The sequence below is a fragment of the Artemia sp. Qi Xiang Cuo genome, chromosome 16 (assembly GCF_049724085.1).
Source record: "Artemia sp. Qi Xiang Cuo chromosome 16, ASM4972408v1, whole genome shotgun sequence".
In the NCBI taxonomy this organism is placed as follows: domain Eukaryota; kingdom Metazoa; phylum Arthropoda; class Branchiopoda; order Anostraca; family Artemiidae; genus Artemia; species Artemia sp. Qi Xiang Cuo.
Window position 1 is genome coordinate 45,646,438 of NC_142809.1, and position 21,910 is coordinate 45,668,347.

The 21,910-nt window shown below is 33.6% G+C and overlaps 1 protein-coding gene across 1 annotated transcript in view; it reads left to right on the forward strand.

Annotated features, from left to right (window-relative positions):
* Window positions 1-21,910, forward strand: part of LOC148942953 (uncharacterized) — a 59,510-nt gene that overhangs the window by 28,392 nt on the left and 9,208 nt on the right. The window contains exons 5-8 of the mRNA XM_089102243.1: window positions 7,303-7,470; window positions 15,031-15,234; window positions 18,326-18,446; window positions 20,338-20,439. Coding sequence (XP_088958369.1) covers window positions 7,303-7,470; window positions 15,031-15,234; window positions 18,326-18,446; window positions 20,338-20,439 — 595 coding nt within the window. The remainder of the gene's footprint in view (window positions 1-7,302; window positions 7,471-15,030; window positions 15,235-18,325; window positions 18,447-20,337; window positions 20,440-21,910) is intronic.

Consider the following 21,910-nt stretch of genomic DNA (forward strand, 5'->3'; position numbering starts at 1 on the left):
TTTGGAGAATGGACAAGTAACTCTTTTCTGCAAAGAAAGTATCGATTGGTAAACCCAGCTGGGGTTATTGACAAGCGTATTCGTAATTTTTCTACTGAATGCCAAAAGTCTTGGTCATTCATCCATCTTTGGTCATTTCTGTTAGTTCGTGATCGTAACTGTCAGTCCGTCATTAAAAAACAGTAGTTGAAAACATTGAAAACAGTACTTCTATAAGGATAGCTTCTGTAACCGGTTTAAACAGAGTCTGGAGAATAATCAAGAGTTGGAGTAGCGTGCAGACATCAAACTCTGCCGGTTAATATATATATATATATATATATATATATATATATATATATATATATATATATATATATATATATATATATATATATATATATATATATATATATATATATATATATATATATATATATATATATATATATATCAAAATATATGAAGAAGTACTAGAAATAACTTGTACCTAATGCTTGAGATAAAGCGAACTCAACACAAGGATTAAAAAAAGAGTAAGATTTAATTTTTTTTTAAATATGGTTTTTGGTGTTTAAATGTATCGTTTAAAAATAAAAAAAAAATCAAAAGAGATTTATAACTTGTTATATCAGTATAATCTTTGTACTGAAATGAGAACTAAACATATTAAAAACAAACTAATACCTAATATGTGAGTAAAAGAAAATGTTCCAGAGTGTTTAAGTTATTGTAGCGAGACTCAATGTCACGCTGCAGAAACTAAGTTTACGTTCTGAGACTGAAAAGGAACAATTTATTTGTACTCACATCTAAGCCAAGCTACCAACACCAACCAGCTCCCAATACCAACTGCATCTTTCCAAATTCTTTGCGTACCTCGTTTACGCAGTATTTTTTACACCTGGTACTTGTTGTTTAACATGAATCAATTCATACAATCAAAAACAACTGCAAGGCATTTTTCTTGGCCAAGAAAAGGTTTAACCCCTAGTAAATAAATTATAGATCCAATAATAAGATATCCTTACATTTTTTTCCTTTCCTACAGTGTTCTTTAACCCTGTTGAAAGTCTCCGTTTCTTACAACTTTCTACAAATTATTTTCAAAATTTCATCTGCTTCTTCTTAGTAAACGTGGCAAGGTCAAGACGTCATTCTTTGGACTTTCTTTTCCCTTAAAGACCCTCCTCATGTGTCTACTAAAAAGCAGAATGTCAAACAATACACATTATAGGATAAATTTTTGTCTCTGCCTTTTCTTTCTGCTGCATTCCATTAAGGGGGTGGGGTAGAATGAGATAGTAATACTAAAATCTGTACATAAGGCTCCTGAAAAAAACAATTAACCCAAATTGTTTCCGATGCCTACACTTGGGAGTATGGGGAGGAAGATTAACCCAAAATTGTTGGAAAAAAAAATTAACCCAAATTGTTTCCGATGCCTACACTTGGGAGTATGGGGAGGAAGATTTCTCTACCGGGACTATTCCGAAGGACCTAACTCTACCCCCCGCCCCCAAAAAATTAGCTGGCAGATGTAATTTCTGATATTTTACTCCCCCTCCCAATCAAAAAGCCCTCTATCCAATTCAGATGGGAAGAGGCTGGGTTGTGTATACTGGTAGGTGTTTTATGCTCTTACGTGTGTGCGATCATTTTTTTTCTTCAAGTTGCATACAATTAAAACTTGTGTAAAAATGTTTGAATTTTTGAAAGTGTAACACAGCTCCTCTTTACTTTCTCCTTACTTTGCTCCTTACTTTCCTTTGAAAGAACTTGTTTTTCTTATTTAATTTCTGATCGTTTTTCAAATAATGCCGGTAAATCTGTCTCCACTTCCCTACATGAAAAAATCCCTCCCCTCAAGGGAAGCTCCTCCGCGGAAAGCTCCTCCCACGTAAAATACACCACCCGTAAAATTCTTTACGGACGATTATATCATCGCTGAAAGTCTCCCCCTCCCCCTCCGTAAAAATTTCTTACAGAAGATGATTTGAATCTTGAAAAATTCTCCTCAGCACACTTTTATTTTGAAAAAAACTGAGTTTCAATTATTTTTTTCAAATCACTCCGAAAATACCCCCTTCCTTGGGCATGATTCCCCGGAAATTCAAACATGCTGAAAATTTCCCCCGGACAATTCCCCTGGTACATCTCCGATGCAAAACTGAGTAGGCAAAGAGAAAGTAATACAAATAAAAAGAATTTCGTATAGAAATTCTGTCAAATTTTCCCAGTGTAAAATTTCCCTGAAAACTCACCCCGGGAATTTCCCTCCACGTGGAAAGTTTCCTCCTCAAGCTATCGAATCCCCCCCCCCCCCCCAATAACGTCTGTATACTTCCCAATAACAAATACTATATTTTCCTTCGTACTATATTTATATAATACTATATATAAATACTATATATAAATACTTATTTTCATTCGTACAATGTTGAGAATGGGCAAATTTTGTAACTAAAGACCTACCCCCGGGGGCTGGGAGGAAGGGGTCATGTTATCTCAAAAAGCATAGTTTTTTAACTTTTCAACTATGCTGAATAAAATGGCTATCTCAAAATTCGGATCGGACGATTTTTGGGGAAAAAGAGGGCGTGGGAGGGGGGCTAGAAGGCTTACAATCTTTTTGATCACTTTAAAACGGCACTAGAACTTTAATTTCCGCTCGTATGAGTCCTCTACCAATTTTCTGGGACCATTGGTTCGATACAATCACCCCTGGGAAAATATATAAATAAATAAATAAACATACATCCGTGATCTTTTTTCTGATAAAAATACAAGATTCGAAATTTTTGAAGATAGGAGCTTGAAACCTCTACAGTAAGATTCTCTGATACGCTGAATCTGGGGGTGTGATTTTCGCTAAGATTATTTCACTTTTAAGGGGGTGTTTTCTTCCCTTTTTCGAAAATTCGCCAAATTTTCTCAGGCTCGTAGCCTTATGGGTAACACTAAGCTTAATAAATCTTACATATTTGGACTGAGCATAAAAAGCCAATTCTTTTGATGTATTCTCGATGTCAAAATTCCCGTTTTTTAGAGTTTTGGTTAATATTATATATATATATATATATATATATATATATATATATATATATATATATATATATATATATATATATATATATATATATTCTATCTTTTATAAACGATTCTATCTTATATATATATATATATATATATATATATATATATATACACACACACACACACACACACACACATATATATATATATATATATATATATATACCACACATATATATATATATATATATATATATATATATATATATATATATATATATATATATATATATATATATATATATATATATATATATATATATATATATACATATATATATATATATACATATATATATATATATATATATATATATATATATATATATATATATATATATATATATATATATATATATATATATATATATATATATATATATATATATATATATACATATATATATATATATATATATATATATATATATATTCTATCTTTATAAACGAGCAATAGTTAGTGTATGTAGGTATGTATTTTTTCTCGAAAACGGCTCCATATATTGCTTAAACAGCAAAAGATTGGTAATTGCAAAACTATTTGTGTATATTTTAACAAGGGATCACAACAATTCACAAACCTTAAAAAATAAAACCAAGAGCTTGAAGTTTAGCAGACAATCAATGTTAGAAATCGGAAAACTTAAAGGTAAACCTAATCTAGATGTAGACCCAATAAACGAAAATCTACAAGTGTTACAAACGATAGTCCGTTGGAGGAAAAGAAAGTTTTTGTTCCACCACCTGAACAGTTTTACAAATCTACTATGTCGACAATCATTTATGACTAGAACAGTAGGGGCAACTAACGCGTAAGGCATTGGCAAATAGTCTTAAGTTGGGAAAAGCCAAAATGAAGAAGAAAGTAAAATGGGGTTAGAAGATAAGTGACAGTGAGAATAAAAACGTGTCAAAATTGAAAATGATAACAATGAGAATTAAAATTATGATAATTCTTTGGAACAATCTACACTATCAAAGGTTATAAGACCAAGAGAACACCCCGAATAAATTAAAATTCACAACGGTTGAACATCATCAACCTGGACGGTGAAATGAGACAAGACCCCAAAAACGGAAACTGACAAGTGTTAGCGGAGTCAAAACGTGCCAAAATTGAAAATGATACTTATGATAATTGGATTTGGTATTTTGACATGGATAAGGTCATCAATATTTACCATGCCTTTGTTAAAAAAATTAAGTTTATGCGATATGTATTTCATAATGACAAAAGACATGCCGGGGCAAAAGTTGACCTTCAACATTTTCTAAAAGCCCCAAGTGGTGAAATAGCTATAAATAATGACATTAGAGATTATAAGGACGTTAGCCAAGAATCTGATACTGCATCAGACTTATTTAAAAATATCTTTATTTAAAAAAAGAAATAAAGGTTCGGTGTTTTGTTTTTCATAATGACAAAAGACAAGCCAAGGCAAAAGGTTGCAGGTCCAGTAACAAAAAATGTAATTTTTAAATAGACGCTAATTTTGGCTTAAGGTCTTTTAGAAAATGTTTAAGCGGTTTATTGATGAAAATGAAGCATAGATAAATGTGATTAGAAAACTAGTGAAAGTGAGAATCGCAACAGCTAAAGAAAGCGGCATGGAACAAACGACAGCAAGATCCTCACACTTAATAGCGCCTTAGAATCACATTTGACACTTAAGAATCACATTGAATTTTAAACGAAATTTTGTACAGTGTTCTGTTTTTGGAAACTGGAAAAGACGTATTTGTTATCTATAACGCCTTAAGAAATTAAATGAGATGATGTATGAATCTAAACTGCTAAAGCAAAATGCGTGGAAAAAACTTTCTTAGGTAAAGATGAACAAAATTGGACAATGAAATCTGCGGTTGAAAAACAAGGAACAGGGATGACTGGCCACAAAAAAAACGATCTAAATAGGTCATAACTTCAAGAAAGAATTGGTATTTTTGGCAGGGTGGCTGTATTGCACATGTGGTGACATCATGACATCCAGAAAAAGGCTCGAATTGTCTGTGGTTAGAAGACAAGCGACAATGATATAGATTATATATCCATGTATAGAAGCCTCTGAGACTGAGATTAATACATTTTCAATAGTTCTCAGAATATTTGCTCCATAACATTTTGGCTCTGCTGGGTCGCCATTGCTGTTTTACGGACCAAAATGCTATAATGTCTTTTTTTTTCTGCGACGTAAACTCCTCCGCAACCTAAAAAGGGTACTAGATCCTCAGATTTTCATTTGAATGAGCCATCTTTTAATAATCTGTGACTACTGGTTCTACTTGGCTACCTTTGGAAAAAGATGTGCATGCATGACCATCCTTTTCTGAAAAAATAAGAAATTCCAGGTTGTCTATATGGAAGCTTTATGGTTCTCATAGATGTTGAATTTTGTTATATAGTTTTCATGAAGATCAAACCCTTTATTGAGGGAGTTTTACCCATTTTTTAATTTTAAAATTTTCATGTCCTAATAAATTTTGATGAGCAACTTCAAAATCTATGACTTTAACATCTTTTTACTAGCAGTTTGTTGCAACGAACTGTTTGATCCAAGGCTCTTTTAAGTGTGAAAATTTGTATCACGGCCTCCATAGACTTCCGTTGCAATATTCAACTTTTAGTATTTTTATAGCAATACGTAAGGAATGGTAATCATCCATGTCTTCGTATGTTTCACAAGTTGGTCTGAAATGTCAAAAATGAATTTTAGGGCCATAATTTCCATTGTTTTCAAGAGTAGCTCTTCAAAAAAAAATTTTTTTAGGGATGCCCCGTGCCATCTCTCCCTCTTTTGTGTCTATGAATGTAATCTTCTATGTTTTACCAAAAATATTTCTGCAATAAGGATGAAGTTATCACCCCATAATACACAGGTCTATTCTAAAATATTCTCGGAATTAAGTTAAACCAGGTTTGAATTTTACCCCCTTTTCATTTTTATATTAAAAAATGGTACCGGATCGAAACTAAAAATACATCACTAATCGCCATGGTTGACAATCCTATACAGGAAACTTGCAGTTTCCTGGCTTAAGAAGCGAGGGGAATCACTTTTTCCATTGTTGGCATTGTTCTCTTTTTATCCTTCTTCACTGCTAGCAGGGCACTGGAACGTCAGAACGAGCTGCATAAGGGTCATTTGAAAGGAAACTGACATATCCAGCGCCTTTTGTGATTTAAGAAACATGAAGTGTGGATTAAAATGCAATTTTTGACAAAAAACTGCATCTTCGTATCGAAGATGATGTTATGTCTTATGACGTCATATTGAAGTTAAGACGTATGACATATGAGTATGACGCCATTCGGTATCATCTCGAAGCCGTCATTCGATATGACGCCATTCGATGTCATCTTTGCTTGGGTATTACTGATATATTCTCTTTTTTTGCTCCTTTTTTTTCCTTTTCTGCTGCTAGTGGGGCACTGGAACATCATACATATCTGTTTAAGGGTTTATTTTATTTGTCTCAAGATTATAACAAATAATTAACAATTATTAATGGCTAGTTCTGGAACACATCGGAAGACTAAACACCACTGTTTTTGTTATTTCCCGTACCAGTGTTAAGTGTCACCATATTTTGTCCTGTAAACCTGCTATAATCTCTATTTTGTTGGTTTGTTGGTGGCGCCCTTTGTAATAAACAAAGCATAAAGTTAGAAACAAAATAGAATTTTTTGCAAAAAACTGCATCTTCGTATCGAAGATGATGTTATGACATATGACGTTATCTTGAAGTTATGACGTATGAAATATCAGTATGACGCCATTCGATATCGTCTGCTTATCGTGATGCCATTCGATATCATGAAGTTATCGATACCATCTGGAAGCCGATATTCGATATGACGCCATTCGATGTCATTTTTGTATGGATGTTACTGATGTATCCTCTTTTTTTCTTCCTTTTCTTACTTTTCTACTGCTAGCAGGGCACTGGAACATAATAGATAGCTGTTTAAGGGTTTATTTTAATTGTCTCAAGATTATAACAAATAATTAATAATTGTTATTGATTAGTTCTGGAAAACACCAGAAGACAAAACGCTACTAGTTTTGTTATTTCCCGTACCAGTGCTAAGTATCAGCATATTTTGTACTGTAATACTGCTGTAATTTCTAGTTTTGTTGGTTTATGTTTGTGATAAAATGTTTTAAATTGTCTATTCATTTCATTTCTGTTCTATATCCATTCATTTCTTGTCTATTTTATTTCTAGAACTGTGCTGTTTTAGAGAGTCAAATTTCTATGTTAAACGAGAGACTGGAAGAACAACGACAAATGGAACGAGCCATTGTGCAAAAACATAAGAACGAAATCCAGGAAGTTGTTGAAAAGTCGACACAGAAACAGTCTGAACTGGATGAAGCAGTCCAAAATCTTAAAGTAGGTCAGGTGTTTGATTTGTTGTATAATTGTGTTGTTCCGTGGTGTTTGTAGGTTTTATGACTAAAAATCTATCAATTCAAAATGAATTATGGGCGATATAAGAAATTCGTTATGATGAACGCAGAATTCTGCCACTTAATCTAGGGTTAAAAAACCAGTATCCAATTTAGCAAAATTATGAAACTTAAACCCTCACACCTTGTTGCCAAATAGGAATTGAGTCGAATTGTATATATAATGAATAGCTAAAAATCTAAGCTATCCATCAATATGGTTATTATTAAAATTATTTAATATCAAACACTTGAAATTATTAATTTGCTGACTTACCCACAAGGACCTCTTTTTGGAAATACCAATTATCCTATTTTGATGTATATATCTTTTCAGTGTTTCATGTATATTCACGTATTAACAGAAAGCTGATTTTCTTCTGATTCTAGAAATGTCACTTTTATTGCTTTATATTTATTCTATAAATTACAAATATTAAATATAATTTTTACTTTTCAATTGCTTGTCAAAACAGAGACCACATTTTTAATCTATGCTGAAAAATTATTGCTTAAAATTTCACCAAGAAGGCGGGGCTCTTGTTATAACCTTGTTTTTTTTGGATACCAAGGCTTTTATGGCTTTAAGAGTTCCATAATCATTGCAATAGGTGAATTTTATGGTGTATCTACTTTCTTCTTGAAAATCTATGTTGAAATTTTTGATTATTATGGGGAAATAATTATAAAGTCAATGATTTTTGAGGAGATTTGAATTGTCATTCCACTTTTTCCTAATGAAAACCAGACTGAGAGGCTGGTTTAATTAAAAAACTTAACATCATTGCTGATTTGCATTATTATTATTTTTTTCTTCCAACTAATAGTCAACACAACAGATCTCGCAAAAACTTAGTTCTTATATAGAGTTTTACGAAAATGAGACCAAATGAATTACCATATCAGTTTGTTTTAGTTTTGAAAACAAGAGAGGAAAGGAAATAATAAATAAAAAATAAAATTTAAAAAGGGGAGAAAACGAGAATTTTGTCAGTCGGTGGCAAAATATGGAGACGAAAAGAAAGCAAATATTTCGACAAGGACCTCCGTCCTTGCTTTTTTTTTGTTTTTATATTTTGCCACTGGCTGATAAAATTCTCATTTTATCGTCTTTTTGATTTTATTTTTCATTTATTATTTCCTTTCCTCTCTTGTTTTGATACGTCATGCATAGCCAGTGTGGTCTTACAATGTGTTCTAGTTTTAACTGGAACTAACTTGTTTTGCTGTCTAGTTCTTGACAGAGATGTTTGGTTAGGTAGAGTCTCCAGAATTGGTGGGATATAATTTAAGAATGCACACGGGAGGGTGTAAAAAGGGAGGCTTTGAATAGATTGGGATGGAGGAGGAGCGTGCGTAGCTGTTTGGCATCAGGTGGCTTGTGCTGCGGTGAGTTGTTAGTAGGATTAGTAGTAATGCACACCTGTTTTCCTTTGTATCTATGCAGAGTCTATTTGAAATCTCAAAACGTGTTTGCACTTTTTACCACGTTCTCAATATTGACGAAGAAATTGAAATCATTGGAGGAACTCCAAGAATCATGATGCAACTATATCTCATTAAAGAGCCATAGGTTTCATTAAAAGATGATGATTTATGCATAGTTTTGTAGGTATAGCCTGTTTTGTCTCACGGTTTGGGGACCGAGTTGGAACTTCTATTTTGGGAGGGGAGATTAAGGGCATTTAGAACTTTGGGGAAAGTAGGGTAAACTATTATTTCTTCAGTGCTCACAAAAACGGTATATGCTTGAATTTCTTTCTTTAATGACTGCGTCCGACTGGCTCTGTGGTTACCTACAATATAACATGTAATTCATATAATATTGTATTATAATACTGCTACAATATAATATAATTAAATCCCATATGAATGAATGAATGAATTAGTGAGTGAATGAATGCCAAATAGTACAATAGTAAGACTTCTGATTTTCATTAAGAGAGGGATGATTATTATATGATATAATTGTGTAATATAATACAGTCGCAATATAATCAGTACGACGTAATTAAATCTGCGGAATTCGTACATACAGCGGTGGCTCGAATCTCCGCTGTGGTAACCCGAAAAGGCGTTATATTATGCAAAATGAATTTTGTAAATTTTACTAACGGCGCTGATTCACAGAAATGTGGGGGAGGGGACAAAATGTATTATTCAATGCCAGGGGGGAGGCTTGTTTCAATTTGTCCATATGAGTACACTAAAAACACCATATAATATAATATAGTTGCAATATAATCGTTGCAATATAATTAAATTCCAAATGAATGAGTGAATTCTATGAATGCCAAATAGTACAGTAGTGGGAGTTCTGATTTCCATTTGGAACGAGATAATTATTATATGATTTAACTGTATAGTATAATGCAGATGCAATATAATCGCTACAACGTAATTAAATCTGTGGAATTCGTAAAAACAGCGGAGGCGCGAATGTCTGCTGTGGTAACCCAAAGAGGCGTTATATTATGTAAAATAAATTTCACTAATGTCATCGATTTACAGAAAATTTCGGGGGGGGGGGAGCAAAAGGTATTATTCAAAACCAGGGAGGGGGTCAAATTTTTCTCAATGAAAACAGCAAAAAAGACCCCTTTCAATAAAAATTCTAAAACAGATATTGTTCCAAATATAAAAAGGGGACAATAAATCTTGGGTAAGGGGCGAGGGGGTAAGCTCCTCTCCTCCCCTCTCCCCCCAAAGGAAAAATTGACGCCAGTGCATTTACGGGAATGAAACCTATCAAGGACAAGTCATTTGCACGAGGAAGGTTTTAGGCCTTAAAGATACGACGCACGCAATTTTGATTTCAAGTTCTTTTTTTTCTACTGCTTCCGTAGGTTACAAAAGAGGATTTAAGGCGTTTTAAAGAGCTGAAATTTCTAAATATCTTGAGAATCACATTAGATAACTACAAAACAGATTAAGCTTATCTATAAATCTCACTTAAGCTGTGAATTAAATGACTAAGAGATGTGTTTTTATCCTAAGTACTGTGGCTTCTCTAATACTTTAGGTAAAGCACTCATTGTATGTCCCTAGAAATGGGATTGTATAAAGTTATTTCCCTCCTGTCTAAGCTAAGTATTATATTTTGGTTAATCCATTGGAATTTAGTTCTGCGTTAAGTAATTTGCTAACTATTGCTCTAAGTACGGCAAAGTGAAAAATAGTAACATAGAGAAAAACAAGGATAATCACAGCCAGTGAAAAAAAGAAGAATAGTATGCAAATATTTCGGTCGAAGACCTTCGCCCAACTGTCCTTAGTGCAGAATTAGGATTAAAAATCCATAAAAAGTCGAAAAATACACAGGAATATCAAGTCGATCAGATAAAATTTTATGCTTGATGTTTGCTTTTTAGCTTTACATTTTGTATTATCCTTATAGCTTTTATCTTTAATATTATTCATAATTTTACACTTTGGATGGTTGAGCGGCGGTTTTTTTTTTTTAAGCAGCGAGAAAACGGTGCTGCAAAATTGTGGTTTTTGCACGAAAGGGATAAAGAAAATAAATACAAGTGGGAATACAATTTGAAAATGTGGTTAAATTTGACATTCTGCAGGGGAGTGATAAATTTAGGTTCTACCAAAAATATCACATACCGTCTTTAGTATTACCGTAGATGATGTGTAATCCTACCTGTTCGACTCGAAAAGCGAAGTATATTCTTTAGAGTAGAGTAGAATATTTTTATTTATAACACGTACATAAATAAATGTCACAAAACAGCGCACATGCCTGGTGGCATACTTTAGCGCTGAAAATATTGCCAACGAAAATACACAGCCATTTTCTAACTAAATTTTACAACAACGAAAAAGAAAATCCCAATGAAAAAAATGCTTAGCATGTCATAAGATATTTCTTCACCAGTCTTAGAAAATGTCGCTTGTTGCTACATTCTCGAACTGATGCAGGAATTGAGTTCCAGATTTTTGGGCCAATGTGACGGATGCTGAATCCCGCTCTCGATGTCGGGCGAATTTCGCACGAAAAGTCTGAACGATGCGTAGTATGATAATTATGAAATTGAGAATTAGTTGAGAAAATGCCGGAGAAATTTACAGGTAAATTACTATATTGATAATCATGACAAATACTAGAGATAGAAATTAAATGAAGTTGGTCAAAGAGAAAATTCCTGAAGTCCCATATAGGTGTCTAACTGAAGTTCTGCAATCAATATTAAAAAGAATCCTCATTGCTTTATTCTGAAGTATTTGAAGAGATTTGAAAACAGACGGAAAGGTAGATGCCCAAACCGAAATGCACTAGATAAAATATGGGTGGAATAAAGAATAATAAATATTTTTTAGAATAGATTTAGTAAAAAAGTTGCAAACACGAGTGAGCATGCCAATATTTCGGGAAATTTTTAACGACAGTGTTTTTACATAATTATGAAACGACAAATTTTCATCTAAAATAATCCCAAGATATTTGAACTGATCCACCCGTCTTAATTCAAGACCATTCAAAAAAAGAGAGAAGGTATCTGACACTACTGATCCAGTTCGGGAAAATAACATATACTGGCATTTTTTTTTTCATTAAGAGATAGTAAATTCCTTGAATACCAATCAGATACAGTTAGTAACGTACTTCCAAGGTTCTGGAAAAGAACTTATAGGTCCCGGTGAGAAGCAAAAATTACTACATCATCAGCAAACATTATAATTTTACAAAGAGGCAAAACTTCTGGCAAATCATTTATAAAAAGAATAAATAAAATAGGCCAAAGAACAGAGCCCTGAGGCACTCCGTAATTAATTGGAAAAATTTCGGAACAGAGATCACGAGATTTATCAACACACTCTAGTCATCTCCCAGAAAGGTAAGATGAAAAAAAAATTAACAGCTTGTGTTGAAAACCCATAAGACTTTAGTTTAAAAAGAAGCAACGAATGATTTACGGTGTCAAACGCCTTTGCGACATCAAGAAAAATCGCCAACGCGTGTTGACCATCATCTAGTGAATCATTAATATTTAGTAAAAGCTCATGAATTGCCAGTTCAGTTGACTTTCCTTTTATAAAACCATATTGAGACGTGTGTAAAATCGTACTATCAAATAAATATTTTTGTAATTGACTATTTCCAAGTTTTTCCAAAATCTTGCTGAAAATCGAAAGTTGAGAAATGCCTCTATAATCTGAAGGGTGAGATGAATTCCCAGCTTTAGGTAATGCTATAAAATTTGCTTTTTTTAAAAGCTCAGGAAAAACCCCATGCATAAGTGATAAATTAAAAATATATGCCAACAAAGGTGAAATACTTGACGCTATTTGCTTAACGGTTTGAGCCGAAAATCCAAATTCGTCCTTAGAAAAACTCCGTTTAAGCTTCAGAATAACTTTTTCAATCTCACGAGGCTTAATCTCAGAAAAAGAAAACGAATTTTCCGCATGTTGCTCATTAACTGGAACAGAAGGGGAATTCAGTTGCATATTCATAGTCAATGCAAGTCTAGAACCAATATTACTGAAATAATCTACAAAAGCATTTAAAATTTCATTGGGCTCTGTAACATTTTCGCCATTTAAAACAAGGCAATTAACACTAGTATTCTTACGACTATGAGGACTCATATTTTAATTTATCAATTGCTATGTCTTTTACATATCTGATTTATGCTCAAAAATATTATATATATTATTTTTTCTCTTCACATGTCTGATATTTGATTTTAGATTTTTTCTATAAACTCCGATTTATTCAAACGACTCAGGAGTCTGTAGTTTTAAATAATTCTTAAATTTTCTATTTTTATGTTTTAACGATGTCAAAATACCTTCAGTAATCAATGGGTCAAATTTCTGCGCAAACTTTCCATGCGAAACTCGTGTTGAAGAATCCCGATCCCGCAGTCGCATCATTTGATCAATAAAATCTGAAAACGCAGAATTTGCGTCATCTGAGCCATAAACCGAACTCCAATCATGGTCACCAATTAACTGACGTAGAACTTTGCAATCAATCCATGTATATCGCTTTTTTGAATTATCCATTGTTGAATCTCGATGTTGTTTATTACTATTATTTAAACTTAAAAGAACACTCACCGGAAAATGATCTGACATATCAGACAAAATTACTGACGATTTTTCAGCATCAAATAAAACAGGAGAAAAAAAAATATATTATCTAATAATGTAGCTGTGTTAGCTGCAACTCTTGTCGACAGAGAAATACTTGGAAGAAAATTAGAACACAACATCATAGTTAAAAACTCCTTATTATTTCCAACATCGAGATTCAAAAGATCAAAATTAAAATCACCCGAAATAATAACCGGTTTTTTCAACGCTTCCAGATTTTTCAACAGCGGTTCAAAAACTTAAAAAAATATTTTTGGGTTACCCGACGGAGATCGATAAACAGACCCGAAAATAAATGGATCACAGCCCAAAGGTACAACTTCAACAAAAATAGTCTCACATAACCCTTCATCAAATACAGACAAATCACTGAGAATACTAAAAGACCAGTCATCACGAATATGCAGCATCTGACCTCCTCTCGAATTCTGACACCTTGTACGCGAAATACACTTCATCCCGGGCAGATCTAACATTGTAAGGGGTGTATTAGCAGACAGAAAAGTTTTGCAAACTCCAACAATGTCTATAGGATTAGATGCAAGCAAAAGCTTCAGTTCATTGAATGCACTTTGTATCCCCCGGGCATTTACATGTAACGATCTGATCGGAAAATCACAACTTTTTGTTTTATCCGATAGAAACTCGCCTGAAGAATAATCACATTCAGGTAGATTATTTACATAAGGCATATCTTTATCACTTCCGGTAGCTGAATTTAGAATAACATCTAATTTCAAACGAGAATCGAGAAAACACTGAAAACGATCCATAAAACAAAAAAAGAAAAGAAAAATTCACCGCTTCTTAGTTTAGAAGACAGGTTCAAATGACACATTACGAATCTGAACTACGTCAGAAATTGATTTACACGGAATGATTTGCGAACCGCACTTGACATAAACAACACCTCGTAAAGTCCATACATTTTTCAATTCAAACTTATTGCGCGCAAGCTTGTAGATTTCTTGCCTTTTCCTGGTTAGAGCCTCATTTACATAGATTCGGGAACCTTTCAAATTCTTGCGATTGCGCAGGATCTCAACTACAGATGCCTCAGTAAAAAATGCAAGTTCAATCGGAGTTTTTATTTCCGAGGCACCTCCCAAACGCCTTGCACCCTTGACAACGGATTTATCAAGATTAAGTCCCATTTCACTGTTAAGTCGAGTTAATACTTTCTCAACAAGGTGAGGCAAATCACGCGCGGGAGAGTCTATCCCAGATACAATGACCTTAGTCAGAAGAGAAGACTGGTTTATATCATCCAGCTTAGTTTCAAGCTTTTGGAGCTTTGCGCAATTTTGGACGATGCTTATGATGACATCCAGCTTATGATAGGATATAAAATTGAGGTGTTTTTTCAAATTCTGACGTCAATTTTTAATTTCAGGAAAAATCAAATATCATATCCGACTTAGAGAATAAATGTGAAAATTTACAAGTTATGTTTGGAGATGTTCAAAGACAGTTGGAAGAGAGCCAGAGGCGTGAAGCTGAATTTAACGGAACCTGTGATAAAATTAGATCTGAATTAATTAAAGAGCACATAAGTGAAGTTGCAATATTGGAACAAGAGGCCGCTGTGAAGTTGAAGGTGAGTACATTATTCAGCTTAAAGCACTAGGTCAGTGACAACCAGCATGTCAGTAAAATCACTAGAATTGTGTTCTAAAACCCACGTAAGCCCTTACGTTTTATCGCCTAAAACGGTCTATAATTTAGAATCATGTTATTTTCTTTGTTTGGATCTTATCATGTGGATATTATTAACTGTGAAGTTGAAGGTGAGTCTCAATTATTCGACTTAAAGCATCAGATCAGTGACAACCGGGATTTTATTAAGATAACGTATGTTATGTTGTTTTCATTAGGTTCCGCTGATACCATTATTGGTCTTTATATAGAGTGAAACTAGAAGCAGAGGAATTTTTTCCCAATACAAGTATTTTCGGGTCAATGATTGCTTAGAAGTTCCCACTAGAAAATTTTGTACCAGCGGCTTATTAACGCATACAATGGTATTTTGCTCTGTTTACTACTATTGGGGAGTAGAATATATATCATAATTTAGAATTATGACGGTCTATAGAATATATATCATAATTTAGAATTATGTTATTTTCGTTGCTTGGATATTATCACATTATATAATTGAACTTGGCCCCTTTTAAAATGGTGCTGCTTATAAAACAGTGATCTGCAACTGATTTTAGGTCATGCCTTATCTAGGCATTTCTAAAACCCCGATACCCCCTTGTGATATTTAAAGTTTGCTATTCAAAATTTTACGTGTATGCACCTGATGGAAGCTTAAAAGCCCATTATCTTGGTACCTTTTAACGGATCGTCTACTGGGCATATTTTACACCAGTGAAAAATATAGTCTGAATTCAACACCGTTTATACAATGTATGGCTTGATTGTGGCACTATCATGTATCTCTTTTGCTCTTTAAGTGCGTATGATGTCACTCACATAAACAGTGTTCTTCTTTTTTTCAAAATCAAGGCTGTAAAGTATAGTCAGTCGAAGGGTGTACGTCTCGCCCATGGCCCATGAAAATGTTGTCATAAGCCGACAATGGGGCCTGTCGCCCACGGAGGGAGTCACGGTTATAGAGGAATATTTTCGCTCAAAATTTTAATATCATCATTGATTTTTAATGCCAGCAAATGCCAGCAAGATGAGGGATATATATACGATATCGAATGGCATCGTGCATTGATAAAACCGAAAATGTTTCAGATGAACCAAAATACCATCAAATTTTAGACAACCAAGTCAAATGGAATAAAATGTTTAAAAAAACTCAAAATTCTTTAGATGAACCAAAATATTATCAGATCTTGGACAACCAAGTCATCTGCAGGAAAATGCTTAAAAAAATGCTTCAGATGAACAAAAATACCATCAGATTTTAGACAACCAAGTCATCTGCAGGAAAATCAAGGATTACTGATGCTATGTTGCAAGGCCGTATCCAGGGGGGGGGGGTTACCCGGTTTGAACCCCCCCCCCCCAAAAAAAAAAATTTTTTTCACCGACTCGAAAATAAGTCGAAAATTAGTAAAATCTAGGTAAAAATCAGTAAAATTAGTCGAAAACTGAGTCAAAAATTAGTAAACTCCCCCCCCCCAAAAAAAAGTCAAAAATTAGTAAAACCCCCCCTGAACAAAAATCCTGGATACGCCCCTGCTATGTTGTTTTCAACTTGTTATTCAGGTTTGTATGTAGGAAGGGCTTTTAGACATATTACCATTCCCGAAATTTTGAATTCTTTGACATTTGTTTAATCTTTATATGTTTCTGGTTAATAGTTGAAAGGTTTAAAGTTGAAATGCTTTAATCAATTAAAATTACTATTTAAGTCTGAAAATCATTCAAAGAAATGCAGCATGATCACTGTCAGAGAAGAGATCACTGAATGGATATAGTATAAACATTGGTAATTTTCCATCTTAATCTTTTATGTTGGTTAAAATATAAATTGTTATAAATGTTTAACACCAATCCATTTAAATTTCCCTAAGCTATACACACATTCAAGTTTTCTTAACGTAGTCAAATATCATAGTTTTTCGCTTATGAACGACATTTGCTTTTGCCAATTTTAGTGGTTACCATCTTCGAAATTCCAACAGAATTTTCTGCCTTCGTAAAAGGAAAAGAGAAGTTGGCTGGCTTCTAATTGAAACTAGGATCAAGTCACTACTTTCTTCTTCTTCTTCTATTTAGGGAGGTATATTAAACAATAATGAAGATCCTTTCACCTCTTTGAGCCTATCAGTAGAACAGATATTGTGGTTGGTGCGAATTATCCAACATTTAGTATATCTTATTCTTCCTGAGGATGTATATTATTTTTTTTATTTGATTCAGATTGAGGGTTTAATTGGTGATCAATAACAGCTAAAAAAATTTCTTTGATTTTTGCTCCCCAACAACAGCGATTCAAAGTACTGGAATCTCCCGGAGCTGATGGGCATGCAAATGAAATAGGCTGACAACTACCACCAGATGACGCCAGATTTTGGAATGTGTTTAATCTTGATGCCAGTAAATTGGGACGTCATGATCTGGGGCGTCACATATGAGATGGGGATTGGGACGCCCCCTCCCCAAATAGTTTCAGCCAGTCGGTAAAAAAATTTGAGCCGCTCATTTTTTTTATTAGGGTAAACAAGCTGATGGTAATATATGACCTAAGATCAATGAAAGAAGATTAGTCTTAGTCGGTAAAAAAACAAACAAAGAATTAGGTAATTTTAATAGCATTATCAACAAAATCAGCTGTTAAAAATGACCGACCAGTCGGTCAAATTCATTGCTCCCCTCCCAAACATTTTGGCTAGTGACGCCTGTGGGTAAGATTATTGTTTCTCGAGGTAGTAAAACTTGCTGCTCTGCAGCAAGTACCCCAAAAAATTGATTTTAGTTCCAATTTTTCTGGAGAGGTCACTTATCTCTCTTATCTCCTCCACAGTATGCTTCTAAGTACTCCGAAACACAATGTGTACCACAGGGACTTATAACAACTTAATTTCTTTATCTCCACTTTATTTTTTAACTATTATTTTACTAGTGATGCTATTATTGTACTTAAATTATTTTTTCTCTATGTGTTCTAAATGAAATGTTGCTGCCAATTTTTGCGAATGTATTAACTCAGCTTATCCGTATTGTAGGAAAAGGAAACTGAAATCGAATTAGTCACTGCTCAACTCAATGAAATGGAAAGCCTAGTCCAAAACTTGAGACAAGAACTGATCGATGCCGCTGAAGATAAGAAACTTGAAGAGAAAAAAGGTTCGCTTTCCAGTTTGTTCTTGCTGAATTATTCAAATTTAAAATTGTTTCAGCTGAGCAGTTTGAGTCTACCTCCAAAGGAATAAAGCAAACGGTGCTAAACTTCGAATTCCGTTGCTTAGGGATCGTAAAATTGCAATGGTAGAATAGATAGATAGATAGATAAACTTTTATTTTCACCAAAATCTTCATGGCACTGCCAAATTTCTTTGGTATAGTCACATTAAAACACATTAGTCACATTATACAAACATAGTCACATTATAGTCATATTACAAATTGAATATTTAACAAAAACACAAAACAAAAAAAAAAAAAAAAAAAAAAACCACTAATCAATCCTCCTGATTTTTGTTGTACATATTTACAAAACTAGGTATAAAACTTTTCGCTAACCGCTGATGGGCACAGCATTTCAGCTGAAGTTTCTCAACAGGCACTGCAACCCTGCGTGGGAGAATAGATAGATAGATAAATTTATTCAGCAATTAACACAACAATACTTTAAAACAACAAAAGATAAATATGTCATCATATTCTCCCCGTAAGGTTCCATGGTCACAAATACAGGAAAATGAATTGACATACGAAAATATAAAGGGACCAACTGCCGCCCGTCACTGACTACCTACCAAAAACCAAGCTAGAGTGAAGTGTCATGTGCAGTAAGTAATAATTCTATAAATGTTTATTCTAAAATGTGTTTATTCTAAACACAAACTTTCGTATCACAAACGTATCACAAAATGTATTATATGTTCTTTCCAAAAATATAATAACAACCTCTAAAATATAGGCAAATTTAATGAGTGTCTTTAATTTTTAATTATTTTTTTTAATTCAAATTTAATTTTTTGCAAATTTAATGCAATTTTTTTGCAAATTTTTAATTCAAATTTAATTTTTTGCAAATTCAATGCAAATTTTTTGCAAATTTTTAATTCAAATTTAATTTTTTGCAAATTTAATGCAAATTTTTAATTCAATTTAATTTTTTGCAAATTTAATGAGTGTGTTCAAGGAAATTCACCTCTTTGTATTTAGTCTTTGAGAATGAACCAAACACCCTTTTGTATTTGGTTTTCTCTCTTCGGACCATGGTTGTTGAGCATACATTTGGACATACTGTGATAAGGATCGCGAGATCTAGTTGGTTAAGCACTTGAACAAACAGCTTCGTATTGTGCTTCACACCGATTTGAAGCATCTCGCTTGATAAGATATCCTATAAAAGCCATCATTTGATTTCATTCAACCATGGTTCGCTGTCTGTAGAAACCGTGTAGCCGGAACTAAGTAAGATAAATTTTAGTTTTGGAAGATACAGAATAAAAAGATAAAAAATTAATTAAATCTGCCTGGTTTATTAAAGTGCGTGCGCACTTTATCTTGTATGAAACACTTGAGTTCGCTTAAGTGTACACGCCGCTTAAAATTGCACTGAGGCGTCGCTGACTAACCAGATTTTTAAGAATTTGGTTTCCAATTTGACAGATTTCGTTTCTTCTTGTTACCAATTCCTAAAATGTGTTTATTTCATTTTGTACGTTTGGATAGCTATGTAAAAGAATACCAATTACAAATTATCTGTACAAACTACAAATTCTTATCAGTACACAAACAGACAGTTTTTGTTTATTCTTAAACGCAATTTTTCCGGCTGGAGAAACAAATTTTTGGCTTTGCTAAGAAACGGAAGTAAACCAAATATTAGTCCAAATAAAGGCCCTTTTTTCAACGGGCAGAAATTTGAATACCAGCGGGAAATTTCAATCCTGCCTTAAATGCTTAAATAATACAAGCTATATCAGTTGATAAAAAGAATCCCCATTTCTCTCGATAATTTTAGTATTTTATGTGAGCAACCATTTTGTTTGTTATCTCTTGATAGGTATTGCTGCTCTTCGTGATCTAAAGCGACAGCTTCAGGCCGAGAAAAAGCGAGCAGAAAAGTTACAAGAGCGTATTAAGGATCTACATGACAGCAGCCGGGGTAAGTATGAAGCTCCTTTTGCTTATTCTTGGCAGCAGATTCAAAAAAAGAAAGGTAAGTTCCGCTGTCCTTGGGTAAACTTGACACATGATTGACTCTGTGATTGCAAAAACTTTGGTAGTCATTAAATCAGTGGCAAAGCTCTTTCGTTCATTAATTTGGTGGCAAAAGTCATTAAATTTGTGGCAAAGCTCTTTCGTTCATTAAGTTGGTGGCAAAAGTCATTAAATTGGCGGCAAAGCTCTTTCGTTCATTAAATTGGTGGCAAAAGTCATTAAATTTGTGGCAAAGCTCTTTCGTTCATTAAATTGGTGGCAAAAGTCATTAAATTTGTCGCAAAGCTCTTTCGTTCATTAAATTGGTGGCAAAAGTCATTAAATTGGTGGCAAAGCTCTTTCGTTCATTAAATTGGTGGCAAAAGTAATTTAAATTGGTGGCAAATCTCTTTCGTTCCTTAAATTGGTGGCAAAAGTCATCAAATTTGTGGCAAGGCTCTTTCGTTCATTAAATTGGTGGCAAAAGTCATTAAATTTGTGGCAAAGCTCTTTCGTTCATTAAGTCGGTGGCGAAGCTCTTTCGTTGATTAAATTGGTAGCAAAGCTCTTTCGTCCATTAAATTGGTGGCAAAGCTCTTTCGTTCATTAAATTGGTGGCAAAGCTCTTTCGTTCATTAAATTGGTGGCAAAAGTCATTAAGTTTGTGGCAAAGCTCTTTCGTTCATTAAATTGGTGGCAAAAGTCATTAAATTGGTGGCAAAGCTCTTTCGTTCACTAAATTGGTGGCAAAAGTCATTAAATTGGTGGCAAAGCTCTTCAATGAAATCGTTCTAAATAAATTGTAATTGAGTACTGATTTTTATAAACCCGTGCCTTTGTTAGGTGCTTTTGTATAGTAAACATCAACCCTTATAGTTTTATTCAAAGGATTATAAAAAAATTGTGCTCGATAATGAAACTTAATTCAATCCTGGCAGTCCTGTCATTACAAATCTACACTGGGGGAATCTTGCCGCAGGAACATTTTTGTCAGAATTCGTATGTGTATAAATCAGAAAAATTGAATTTTATGCCACTATATTTCAGTTTTTGCTGGAGGGAGGTTGTGCCGCGGGCCCTTCAGACTAACCTCAAGAGAGAGGATCCCATTACATCCTCCTTTTTTGCAGGAATGTCTTCTGAAAATTTCGCTACTTAAGACTAGTCTTTTCTGTTGTTCTCACTGTTGCTGTTTTTTACCAACGTAATTGTCGATGCCAGGAACAATAGGATTCCCTGAAACACCCTGAAAATCTTTTTATCATTCAGCTGTATCTTCTTTGTTGGAGTTAGATCTTCTTTGTTGGAGGCGTTTTTTCTGCCGTTTTATTCTTAACTAACAATATTTGTAAGCAGAGTCGTTAATTTACGAAAATTGTTTGTTAACTATTCGTGGGAACGTAGTGATTAAGCGGAAAATTTGAAAACCACAAGCT